Genomic DNA, 13,432 nt, shown 5'->3' with positions numbered 1-13,432 from the left:
GGTTATTATCCCCAGCAACTTCTATATGTATAACACAGAAAACACAGAGGGTCTATCAGCTTAATTATATAGCTGGACTGTCAGTCCGAGTCACCAGGATCTCGGGTGTATAAATCACATGAAGACAGCATAATTCAATATACGGTGAACACCATGTGTATAGGAAAAGCCAACACAGCGCAGATCATTCATACATGGCTGACAAATCCAGAACAATTAGTGAAGGGTTTCCATCAAATAGACTCAGTGATCAGTCCTATCATTTAGCCAAACCAAAGTGCAAGAGAGACAGTCAAACAAATATCTGTCTGATAACGAGCCTGTTATCAGACAGATATTTGTTTGACTGTCTCTCTTGCACTGTTCTTGGTTTTTAACTAGGAGGTGTGGTTCGTCCGCAGAATAAAGTTATTAGTAGGAGGACACTCCATCCTATTTTAAAGTCACTATTTCTTTGTTGCACTGCTATTCATTTGACCATCAAGGATCAGACATCACTGACGGTTCGCGTATGTTGGTGGACCAAATCCTTAACCAGCAATAGATGGTGCGGTGTTTGCCAATGATCAGAGGACCAGACTGACATGCACTTGGGTTTGGCCAAATGATAGGACTGATCACTGAGTCTATTTGATGGAAACCCTTCACTAATTGTTCTGGATTTGTCAGCCTTGTATGAATGATCTGCGCTGTGTTGGCTTTTCCTATACACATGTTGTTCACCGTATATTGAATTATGCTGTCTTCATGTGATTTATACACCCCGAGATCCTGGTGACTCGGACTGACAGTTCAGCTATATAATTAAGCTGATAGACCCTCTGTGTTTTCTGTGTTATACATGGCCACACAAAAGCCAGTGGAAAATGTAGACAAATGGATATGGCTTCCACTTTCATTAATGGGACGAATCGCTATCATGAAAATGGTAATCTTACCAAGGTTCCTCTTTCAGAATATACCTATTCTTCTACCCAAATATTTATTTAAAGTCTGGCGCACACAATTGATAAGACTCCTGTGGGCAGGTAAACAGGCCTGAATACGATGGGACTCGCTCACTCTTCCTTATGAACTTGGCAGGCTGGGCGCCCCAGATTTAGAAAAATATTACAGTGCGGCTCATAGCACATTCGCCCATTATTGGATTCATGGTCCACAAGATACGGCCTTTTTATATCTGGAAAAGAATGCGGTGGATTCACTTTCATTACCCCAATTACTTACCCGTCCGTCCTCTAGGAAAATGCATATTTTTGATTCTCTGGCAGTCAAAGTACATGCATGGCAGACGCTTCTATATTTGCAGGCAGGGGCCTTCCTGTATTCCCAGAAATGCCACTCCAGTGGGGATTGTGGTTCTCACTGAGTCGGGATGCAGGAGCCAGGCAGGCACTACAATCCATGGGAATCACTAGAATGGGTGAATTCTTCCGAGATGGTACACTAGCATCCTGGGAGGCTTTGCAATGACTGGAGGGGGCACCGACAGGTACTGCGCTATTTAACTACTTCAGGGATAGGCACGTGTGTCGCGCTCTCCTGGGAGACTATTTACAGGAACCACAAGCCATGGAGACATTCACTAACTTCATTAAAACCGAAGAACCCATTAAGTTGATAACTAAATTTTACACTAGTCTACAGGCCACTCGTGGATCTGCAGTCCTACGAGTCAGACTAGAATGCAACAAGATATGGGCACCCCGTTGAGTGATAAAGAGTGGCAGTATTGTTCCCGCACTCGATCGGTTTCTCTCACCGGGAGGCACAGACTCATTCATTATAAATGTCTGCAAAGAGCGTACTGCACCCCTGCGCGGCAGTTTAGGTGTGAGCTAGCAGAGGACTCCTGCTGTCAGAGGTGTGGAGTGGAAGATGTTGGATTTTGGCACCTAGCCTGGCAGTGTCTGGGGATTAGGGCATTCTGGGATAAGGTGTTCCAGGAGTTTGATACAATTATCAGCGCAGATCTAGAACCGGACCCAAAAACGGCCCTCTTAGGGTGCGATCTCACAGCTAACAAGACAGTGAGGCTGTTACTAGCCATTGGGCTTCTCCTAGCTAAATGCTGTGTGCCAGTGTGCTGGATGGAAGTTCCACTCCCACTGATTAAAGACTGGCACGCCGACATGCTATATTGCAATACTCAGGCCGATACATACAATGAGTTGGTCCCTCCCAGAAGCCGCCCGAGGAATTACTTGGGACCATACCAAACGCACCTTTCAAACACAGCCGCCGACACAGTCTCAGACTCACAGACCTCTCCCATTGAGACATCATCACAGGTGGTGTGTACATAGACTGAGGAGGCCATGGGAGTATACAAAATACGTATGGCAGGACCACCAGATAAGAGCTGGGATTTATGTGAGACACTGATAGATCGCATTGAGCACTTTATCAGCACTGGCTTAGATCAGTTCCATAGCTGACATTGAAAAGACGGCATTCCCTAATTGTCTAATTCATATTCTCGAATAACAATCTTGCTGTGTACTAAGTTGCCTTGAAGCGATGTAACTGTGCGTGCAATTGTATATTGCTTTATGATGAAACTAATAAAAAAATAAAAACATTGAGCAGAGGTACAGGGGCTCTGACCTCATGTTTGGTGAAGCACTTTTGGATCTGAAATTGAACCTCACGTCAGAAGGACTCCTGCACTGCCTAAAGGACTCATCTGGACTTATTGTCGGCTTTTTGCACTGCTGCTCTAGACTCTGGTCTAACCAGACACTGTGTGGGACTTTTAGCTAGATGCTGCTGGCTCTACAATCTGCACATTGCCAGAGGACTGCTTTGCAGCACAGAGAAACTGCCAATAGGTGCCCCGCATCAATGGGTCCCCAAGGGACTGGTTGCCCCCCCCCCCGTGCCCATGTCACCCGTGTTTTTTTCAAATTCATTGCCATCAAAATGTGCGCTTGCGCGCTACTACCATGGGACTCTGGTTGCCTGTGAGTAAGGCAGCAGTGTCTGCTAATGAAGAAATCGTGACTGATTTCGCTGTTTGCCCTAAATCAGTGAGTCTTATGCACTTTATTTTATCAAACAACGCCCCTGGGAAGAGAAGGCCAGCTGGAAGCACTAGATTGCAGCTTCGAAAATCACAAGCCGCAGGGAAGCCCTGTGGGAGTAGCTTGCCTGGTTCTTGTGACATCAACGCCAAAAGCAATCCTGCGCAAAAGGCCTCCTACTTCCTCCGGCACGTTATTCAGTAACCAGGGGCGGGTCAGGCACAAAAACCATCACGAGGCCCGTCCCTGGGACAGTGCTGTCTGCAACCAGCCAAGGGAAGGATGGAGATTTAGGATTAAAGCCCCGTTTCCGAGGCCTGCCTGCAAGCATTGTTCCGCATAACACCATGCGAGGGTGCCCACCTCACTGCCACAAACCCCAGAGGATGGGCCAGTCCCCACGTGAAGCACGGTGGATGCGTAGGGCCTGGGGGGAATTGTGCAGCCGCACGCACGTCTACACGGGTAGGTCTACTTCTTTCCTCACAAACGTGGGGGGCTTCTTGCTAAACCTTCTGGGATGAGACCTCGAGAGGAACATAAAACTAACCTCCCCAGAAAGGAGGCCTTCAAGGCAATGTCCTGTTTATTTTGAAACCAAACTTTCCTTCCCTTCTTACAGCATGTCAGCAGATAGGTGCTCCTGTGCCCCATGCTGTAGAGAGGCAGCAAATGTTCTACTCCCACCACACATACCTGGTTCAATACTGGGGTGTTACTTGCTTTTAAAGAATCGTCATGTACCCGGGAAAGGAGTGAGGGGTCGCGTACAGTTAAAGTGAGATTAGTATCATGCCTTGCATAGGAAAACTTTGAATTGCTGTAAAAGGTCTAAAATGAGCGTAGGTGCTCCAAGGCCCTATATTCCTTCCTGCAACAATTGCTTATTATTGCTATACATGGGATTGCTTACATGATACTTCAGCAATACCTAATCTATATGGGATATTACTTTAATACCTGTGGTTGGTTAGTTTATACTGCCATACTTGCAAAAGCACTTATATGATGTATGTCTTTTTTGCCTTGCATTTTTTAGGATAACTAATACTATCTCAGGATTTGCATAGTTCTTTTGATTCAAGTCTTCTTTGTCTTGTTTTATGTATAATATATTATATATATTGCCATATAATCCTGGTTGGGGTCTCTTCTGTGGGGTAAGTTTTGTGTATCCATGTGTGTTGTGCATACGCTTTACACATTGCCTCTGATAAGCATGCCTGTTCTGAGCCGAGCTACCAGAGGGTGAGCACAAGTTATCATTGGTGTGTAACTTACTTGCCCTGACTGGAGTGGTGGGTTCTGTTGACCTAGCCAACCAGAAACCCCATCTCTAACACTCAAACAAATTTGAAAGTGCTCTCTTCTTTAACCCCTTCCCCGCTCATGACGAGCTCAGCTCGTCATGAGTTGTGCCGCTCGCACGCTCATGACGAGCTGAGCTCGTCATGTAACGCGGCTTTTTAAAAAAAGCCGCGCAGCGCGAAAAAAGCCGCCGCGCGCATGTGGTTAATCGGCAAGGTTGATAATCTGTGGGTTACTGCAAGGTTCATTTTGGTAATATACATGCACCAGCACCTGTTGCAAATGTGCACAGATTTTCAGATTATCATCTCTTTCTAAACATGTGAAGGCTGTCTATTCTAGGACGAAAAACAAAACACTCTATTCATCTGACCTGAAGCACCAGGTGCGGTCTGTGCTCCAACTGATAAAGTAAAAAACAAAAGGGAACACATCTGGCTCAAACCTGTTCAATGACGCAAAAATGAATGCAGAACTCAAGGGTGTCTCTTTTCTTGAGCATGCTTAGTAAAGTTCTCAACTGCTGCAGGCCCAACACGGGAGAGAACCCAATAAACCACTTATTTTCGAAGTTGGAACCTCACTACTAGTGCTTTAACTGGGCTCCACAGGAAACAACTCCTAAAGTTACATGAATCCATAGTGATATTTGCTACAGTTTGGCTTTGTAGAACTCCACAGGCAATTCCATTTTTATGTGGTCTCAAACATAAGGATTGAAATTCAAGTCCTCTCTTTCACATGTCACTAATGTCAAAATTCCACCAAGACTTTGCAAGGTACGAGAAAAACCTGACGACATTGGGTCTAACTTAATTAATGGACTACTTCCAACCAAAAGCTGTGATATAGCTGCCTATGCACCACGAAAAAAAAGATGGGATACAAAGGTACAGATATTTAAGAAACTACCAAAGTCATACCTGACCCTGAAGCCATTTTGGGAAACTAACAGACTTGTCAAGGTCACGACTAATTATGGTCATGGCTAATTATGGTCCCACTTCTCCTTGGATAAATGAGATTCTGTTCAGGCGTGGAGCATGCCATTGCTTATACAGTATCTTAAGTGTATGTGTATTTTAGGTTGCTCATCTGTTTGTTAGAATAGGCAACAGATACCGCAAAATCAAGAAACTTTCCCTATCAGCTCTAATACACAATGACAGGTACACCGTTTTGTCGAGTAATTTTTTTAATATAAATTACATGGAGAACTAAATTGCCTCTAGGTGCACGCCTTAATGAATGAAATCCATCACAATTGTGGATACGATGATAATGGTGAGCTAGATCGGATATGCTCAACATTAAGCATCATGAGAAACATTGTTAATAGTGTACGAGCTACTGTAAATGGGCTGTTGCCCGCAACAGCTTTCTGTAAACTGTCAAATTGATCAGTATTATCAATTAAAAACAATTAAACCAAAATCATTTTTCCCATTTTACAACAGTTAAAAACAGAAAAACAGTGCACGTACCTCTACAGCTTCCCAGCCCCACTGTCGGTATTTGGGGTCGTGAGTGAATCGCCACAAATACATATAGGTTTCAATTACTTCTGGTCGCAAGATGTAATACTTTTCATTTTGCCTTGTGGCAATGGCTTCAACCCCACCATCAAACCTGAAGGCCTCTGGTCCTAATTTCATAGCTAAAAGGGGAAAAAAATGCCAATATAGTTACAAAATGTACTGAGTGTTCACTGGCACATAATATATTTGAACATACATGTTAAGGACAACGAAACATCTTTTGATTAAGACAATTTTAAAACAAAACGCGGCTCTAGTTAAAGGTTTGAATGCCAGCATCTGAGCGTTGGGATCTCAACATATGTGCATTTATTATTTCCTTCATGACATGATAAAGGCTATACCTCTGGCGTTGTGTATTTATTTAAGTATCAGCTTTTCCAATCAGCAAATTAATGTAAAAATGCCCAGGCATATACTAAACAACAAATGACAAAAAAAAGCCACGAGGTAAAACAAGGTCCACATAAACATTACTATTAAATATAATATAAAGCAGCTGAAGAATCCGTACTAAGGCATACACGTTTACGAATTAAATGCACCTTTAAAAAAAAAAAAGTCAACACAAACCCTTTCAAAAGTGCATTTCTAATCCCTAGATTTGCCTTGGAAAATAATTGAGCTCTTGAAATGTCTTAAAGTTTATCAAGTAAGAAGAGCTAATGCTTATTTCAGGATGTGAAAGTAGATATGAGGAAAGATAAAGTACATGACCACAACCATACACAACTCACTAAAAGAAGTTTTTTTTTCTTGCCAAGAAATATAGATTTATTATTATGCTTTATTATGGCATTTATAATTCAGCACAAACACCAGATGGCCCTGGAAACTTCTGGCCACATAGGTGTCAAATAATTTTTATAACTAATACGGCGTTATGCGTCTGTGAACATTGTTCTACTCTAGGCCTGAGATTGAGAGTCCCTAGCAAGAGTGAAATGGGATCTCAGTTTCTTTGTGTGGGCTTTATTTCGCAATGTAAATGTTATTCGCAATGGTTTCTGAGCAACATATGCTACTGGTAATTTACCGAAATTACCCCCAAAATACCTAACCCCATAAAGAGATATGGGATTAAGAACTCAAAAAAGGGAAATGTTGCTATTTGGCGAAACACACTAGTCCCTTCGTCAAAGGACAAGTGAACGGTTAGAGAAGCCGGAAAGGATGTGATAAATGACAGCGACAGGCATGCTAGGATTCCAAATACATTCCTTAAGAGACAAATTATAGCAAGAAATGAATGGTCTTCAAAAATCAGTGTTGCCTGAATGAACTTGGTACCTACATTAGGTACTCTGGGAGGCCCTACATTTTAGGGAACCGGGTCTTGAAAAGGGGTGTTCACATTTGGAAACTACAGACATAGGGAGATGGGGAGGGGTATTCAGGAGGCCCAACTGGTTCCAACCTGACATTAGCGAAACATTAATATTTCGTGTAAGGGTCCTACTGCACCCCCAAGTCCAAATATCTCCAAAACTGGTTGTCCTGACTCAAGAGTCATTTGAATGTTCACCTACCACCCACTCACAATCAATAGGATAACACACAGACAAGCACCCATTTGGCTCAACAATGGCAATGCAGCACTCCACAGGCAGCAATAGTACAGGCTATGTGTCAGTAACATTCCTCCCATGGTGCAAGCATATTCTTGACCCTCAAATGCTTTCCATCCCCATGAACGCTTCTTCCTAGGTTGAGACTAGACTACTTGGTCTTCAAATGCATTGTTCCCTCGGGGTCCGCACTTCCATCCGAGATGCAGTTTTCAAACAGATTCCATTTGTCTTTGGGGTATGGTAGCACATCTCCCTTCAGCCGGGCATGTAGGTGGAGTATTGGCAGGAGGGTAGAGATACAATGTTTCTCCAGATTCTAAGTTCGTGCTACAAAACAGCAACAGGCTGTGAGCAAATCAAATATCCTTTGGTGCTGGTGCAGTGGACGTTTTTAAATAGTGAGAACTGGTCTAGCCGATCTGTTCTTAATCCGTTCCAAGGGGCACTGTGAGAAAGCCAAAGATGAGGAAAATGCAAGATTTGCTGACAGTTCATAATTTTGTCTAGTTGAGTGCAGGGAACATCTTCCCACAAAACTGGTCGAGATGGAGAAGGTACCACATTGTCAAAGGTGTATCTTCAATGAGAAATTGGCCGTACATTCGGAGCATGATCTATTTTGTGTTGAAACTTCTACAAATGGAAGGGGGGCACTCTGGTGTGTATTTGGCATGGCACAGTGGAAACAGATTAAACTTTAGTTGTGTAGGCAGATATGGAGACAACTGCTTAGATATCCAAAACTGTTCTCGTCTCTCTCCTACAAAAGCTCTGACTGGAAGTTATTGCATTGTTTTCAAACCTTCACAGATGTGTTACAGCACCCTGAAAATGGTACATTGAGAGGGGGTGGGGGGGTGATGTCCACAAATGTAGAGGGCAAACAAATCTTGCGCTGCAGTCTTAATGCTCTTGTGGAGGTCACAAACATACAGCACAAGTTCAGACAGGCATGCAACAGAAAGGCAACGTGCATTGCTCATACGCCATGTCATAAGCCCCTTAGGATCTTAATTTCACCAAAGCAAACGTCTATCAATTGACTAGATGGGTATTTAAAATCCACCGCTCAGGTAACAATCTGGTCTAGGTGATTTGGACAAATTAATACTACTAACCACCTTTTCACACTGCATAGTTTTATCCCTTAGAATGTATCTAAATTGCATATGCCTTGACTTGTTTGCCACTCAATTGCACCAAGTACTATTTTCACTGATTCAGAGTAAGTAAGATAACAGTTACATCAGTCTACACTTAAAATGGATAACGATGTGAATGCCAGAAAGAAAGAAATTTACATATAAATTCCCACCACATAGGTGTGTTAAAGAAGGGTGTCTGGTGTCTCTATTTAATTTTTACATGGCAGATCATGAAAGATAGTTGTGTACGACAAATACCAATCCATTACGGTTTGGAACACATCAATTACAAGCTATTTTCTATGCTGTTATCCCATTGCATAGTCAGGCTAGGAACCAATACAGCCCGGGCACTATCTTTACATTCTGAATAAAGCAGCATGACAATTAACCTTACCAAGATACAATTTGTGGCATTCACTGAAAGCTGTAAATGCAGGGCAGGTAGACTTAATAACCAACTTAACTATTCCATGGTTCTACATATGGAAAGCATTTATTTCATGATGAACTGGACTAGAAAATCTAGATGGCAGTGGCGAAGCATGGACTATGAAATGTCAGAAGGCTTTATTGTAATACATGTTATGGGGATTATTTCAGCCTCTCAAGCTCGATTACAGAGCAAAAAGAGTTCCGATCTTGACCAGCAGCACTCCAGTTTGGTGGTCTGAAAGTACACTCTACTTGGATACAGTAGAGGATTCTTTGTGAAAAGAACCTTTAGGCATTCAAATTTACTACCAGCTCAAGCCATAAGACTTGACCTCAAGCTAAAATCTGGGAATGCAGTAAAGCCAATGGCACTAGAGAATGTGTTTTTCAATTGGTACGACATTCATAATGGTAACAGTTATTGTTGAATTATTTTTCAAAGCAGTATCTGAATGAGTGGGAAGTGTGGATCAGGGACAATGTTTCTTTGTACATAAAACATTGAATTGACATACCTAAGCCCAAATTTGAGATAATTATAAAGATGTCTGGAATAAAAATAAAATACTATTAACCATACTTAGGCAGCCGTGGCTGCTGCAGGTAAGAGCGGTGTGGCCGGCTGATTGGGGGGGGGGGGGGGGGGGGGGGGGGAGATCTCGAGAGACGACCACTTGGGAAAATTAAATAATTAATTTTCCCTCGTGGTCGTCTCTTGCAATCCCCCCCAGCCGGCCCCACCGCTCTTACCTGCAGCAGCTGCACTTAGGCCCTATCTCTGGCGGGTGGGTGGCACTTGATGTCCCACATTTATTATAGGGCCTTTCGAGACAATAGTCCTGTCAATTTCGTCCCAGTTCAGGCAAGGTGGGAAGAGGAGCTGGAGAAACTCATATTAAAATGGGAGTGGGCAAAAGTATATGAAGGAGTTCGAGAGGTGAGCTCCAATGCCCGTTTTAAGTTAATTCAATATAATATAGTGCACCAGGAATATCTAAACCCATACAGACTAAGTAAAATGTACCCAGAGCGATCAGGCGCTTGCCCTAGATGAGGAGAAGCATCAGTACACTTCGTGCATATAATATGGGAGTGCTGCGGTCAGACCCCATTCTGGTAGAGAGTGTTGTAACTTATACATGCGGCGACCAGATGGTCCATCCCCAGGACGGTCCGCTCTGCTCTATTGAATCTAATACCCACCCCGAAAAAGAAAAATCTGAGTAGGAGGTTCGGGTCCTGGGCTTGATGATTGCAAAGCGGAGAATAGCAAGCTCGTGGCTTAGTCTGACTCCACCGCCTCTTTGGAGATGGCTGAGAGATATGAAAGAGTGGGCAACAGCGGATCTGGTTCGGATGAAACACATGAGGAACAATGATAAGACTTGGATGATGCGCGAGCATGGTCCACGATGCTTGCAGATTTCAAGGATCAAGGATCACCTGGATGGAGAGGTAGAGGTGATGGATTCACAACAAACCCCGGAACAGGAACTGGGATAGGTGGAACATAGTGCAGCACTTCGGACAGATGGTTATGAAATTACAGACGTTAACACAGTTACTGCGCACTTAGACACGAAGAGTGGGAAGGGGTGAATTAAGTTTATTACTTGTTAAAGTATTTGTTTTCCTTGGAACTTTGACCAGTTGTCATGTTAACAGCTGGATAACCACAGCACCGAGTAGTTCAAAGTGGCAACCTTTCACTTCTTTTCCTTGAGCGTAGCAGTCACCCCTCAGAACATCTGGTGTGTTTTCACTATCAACATTTAGCTTATAATCTTGTTCTCTGACTCTTTGGACCATTCAGACCTGTCTTGTGGCGCACTGGATTAATCATTTTGGTAGATGGGCGTGTGTCCTCATCTCTAACATGGGTGCGCTGTGCCCATGAGGCGGGCAACATTTGTGCAGATGAGGTTGACTGTCTAGGCGCTGCCAGCAGCTGCGTCGCTTTGTTCAACTATTGAATAGTATTTTGCTGTCCTCTTGCCATAGCCTTATGCTAATATGGACTGAAATAAACCAGGCAAGTAGAGGAGAAACCTGGAGAGAAAGGCCAGAAACACCTTAAAATAGTCGAGGAAAGCTTCCGGTGAAATGTTGTTGCAAATTATCCTCACAAAGGTCATAGGAAAAGGTAAGATGGGGATTGCTTAGTTCAATCCCCAAATGACCCAAAGCAGGTAGTATCTCATCTCACCCTCTGAAAATGTATAACTTAAATTATAGAAGCCAGATTGTTGACCTCATATGGTCATACCTGAAATCACGTTACCCTCAAGAATAAAAGATTCTGTACTTTATTTAAATATATATCTGAAACTTCGACAATTTTTTTTAAAGGTTATTTACTTTATTCATAGAGCCATATATCTCACAATGGTGTTAAGATATGTCACAATTGTGACTGCAGACTCAAAAACTGAAAAAAGCATGAATGAGCAGCTTGTACAAGCATGCTTTTTCATGATAAGCATAAATTGAGTAGTAGTCTTGTAGATGCGAGTAGGAACTATCCAACAGCTATGGGGTGTTGGAAATCTAAATTACAAAAGATAGTAACGTAGCCACATTATAAGAAATCGGCTTTCATAAATCAGTTTCTTAAAAGGCAAGCACAACAATGCTTTTAAGTCTAATAACTGGGATTTTAGAAAATAAATTCCAGCTGTCCCAAACACTTCACAGATCATTTTAAATTCACCATAATCATTCACTTGGACAAACTTTAAAGTAGATCATCTGTGAGGAAGAAGAACATCTTAACAGAACTGAAATATCAAAACAATTTGCCAGCAGAGCAAACCTCAAATTAAAATAATATTGATTTAAAATATGAAAGCATAAACAATGCTCTAGCTACTTCACTGATACAAACTACAGAACCTATCACCGGCAGTTGAATATTACAACAAATACTTACGTGTGCGATCATAGGACTCATGACAGGTTCGTGTGATCTCAGCACCAAGTTCAATATGATGACCTGTTTTATCGCTGGGAGCGCCATCTGCTCCTAGTGCGTACATGCCACCAGCAAAACAGGTGAGGTGGCCCATTTTGTGCTCCAAGAGTCCCCCTTTCCATTCAGCAATGTAAGTCAGCCCGCTGCTAGATTTTCGAATTAGATGCTTTTCGATAGCCTGTGGGGTTACAAATGTCAAACATTTTAACACTGCTTTCAAAAATTAGTCAACATATACAGAAACATACCGCAAATAGTCTGTACTTACGGACTACTTCGGACAAAAAAATTCAATAATAAATTGATTACCAAATAGAACTTGCAGGTACCTAAAATCAATATGTCCCCGAGTGGGAGGGACTGAGCACCCACTATAAAAGTGTTAAACGAGTAAAGCTGAAGAGTAGTCTATCAATCTATCCATTCGTCGATCCATCAGGAAAGAGATCATGAGAACTATTGGATGAATAGCCGTCTAATCCGAAACCCACACCATCTTTCGTAAGACACCAGCCAAAATGCCTGCATCCAGCAAACTGAGAAGCATAATCATTAGCCCTCCTAGACCTTTAGTAACAAAGCACAGAGTTCACAAGAATCCCTATATTCTCTGCCCAAGAGGGTTGCTTTAACAGAAGAGTGGTAATTACACCCAAACTCTTAGGCCGAGTGTAATGGCGGAACATGCCTACAAAGGAGAAAAAACTAAGACAAGTGCATTCATGTCAAACAATCCAACCTAGATCTTCGAGGATTAACATTATGAAAGTGTGCCAATCATAACACTCAGTGTTTGCAGCAGAACGGGTTGTCAATGCGAAAATGGATTACAACAGCAGTTTAAAATATTTGGCAGTAAATGAAAATACTTGGCAGATGTGAAGCTTGGCTAGCTTTTGACATAAATTAAAAGTGTATACACTTGGCTAACAATGTACATTTAGGTCTTGGCAAGCACACACTTGAACTGCTCTAAACGGGCGTGCTCTACTCTGCATATTGGAGCCCCGCAGCTAAAGATTCTGAAAACCCCAAAGGCTGCCAACGTAAGCCCGATGCAGGAGTTCAGAGGCTACTGGCCAGCCCTCAAACGATGTCCTAGTAACCCCCGACTGCACTTGTCCTTCAAATGACCCCAATTAACATACTGGATAAACTCGCACTAGCTTTATTCCGAGAACGTGCGCTTCCCGCGTTGTCTGTCACTCTGAATCCAATACGTGTAAGGAAGAGTGAAGCAGGGCTAATGTATTATTCAGCTCTTGGGCTGTCTGGACTTGTGGCCGATAGGAACAGAGATCGGATTACTAAATAATGTCCCAAAAAATCCTGCGATCTCTGAAGCGCGGACAGACAGACGTTCATAGCTGCCAAGGTTTCAGATTGCTATGTGTGACATTGTCATAATTTCAGAGTAATTAGGAGTGACATTACGAGGACT

At 42.7% G+C, this 13,432-nt stretch overlaps 1 protein-coding gene across 1 annotated transcript in view; it reads right to left on the bottom strand.

Annotated features, from left to right (window-relative positions):
• MAN1A1 (mannosidase alpha class 1A member 1) overlaps positions 1-13,432 on the bottom strand; it is a 549,722-nt gene that overhangs the window by 91,250 nt on the left and 445,040 nt on the right. Inside the window, exons 9-10 of the mRNA XM_078648470.1 lie at positions 11,950-12,169; positions 5,816-5,988 (exon numbers count right to left, since the gene is read on the bottom strand). Of these exons, the coding sequence (XP_078504596.1) occupies positions 5,816-5,988; positions 11,950-12,169 (393 nt within the window). The remainder of the gene's footprint in view (positions 1-5,815; positions 5,989-11,949; positions 12,170-13,432) is intronic.

Source organism: Lissotriton helveticus, chromosome 6 (genome assembly GCF_964261635.1).
Source record: "Lissotriton helveticus chromosome 6, aLisHel1.1, whole genome shotgun sequence".
In the NCBI taxonomy this organism is placed as follows: Eukaryota; Metazoa; Chordata; class Amphibia; order Caudata; family Salamandridae; genus Lissotriton; species Lissotriton helveticus.
The sequence above is the reverse complement of the archived record's forward strand: the minus strand, read 5'-3'. Positions and strand labels throughout refer to the sequence as shown.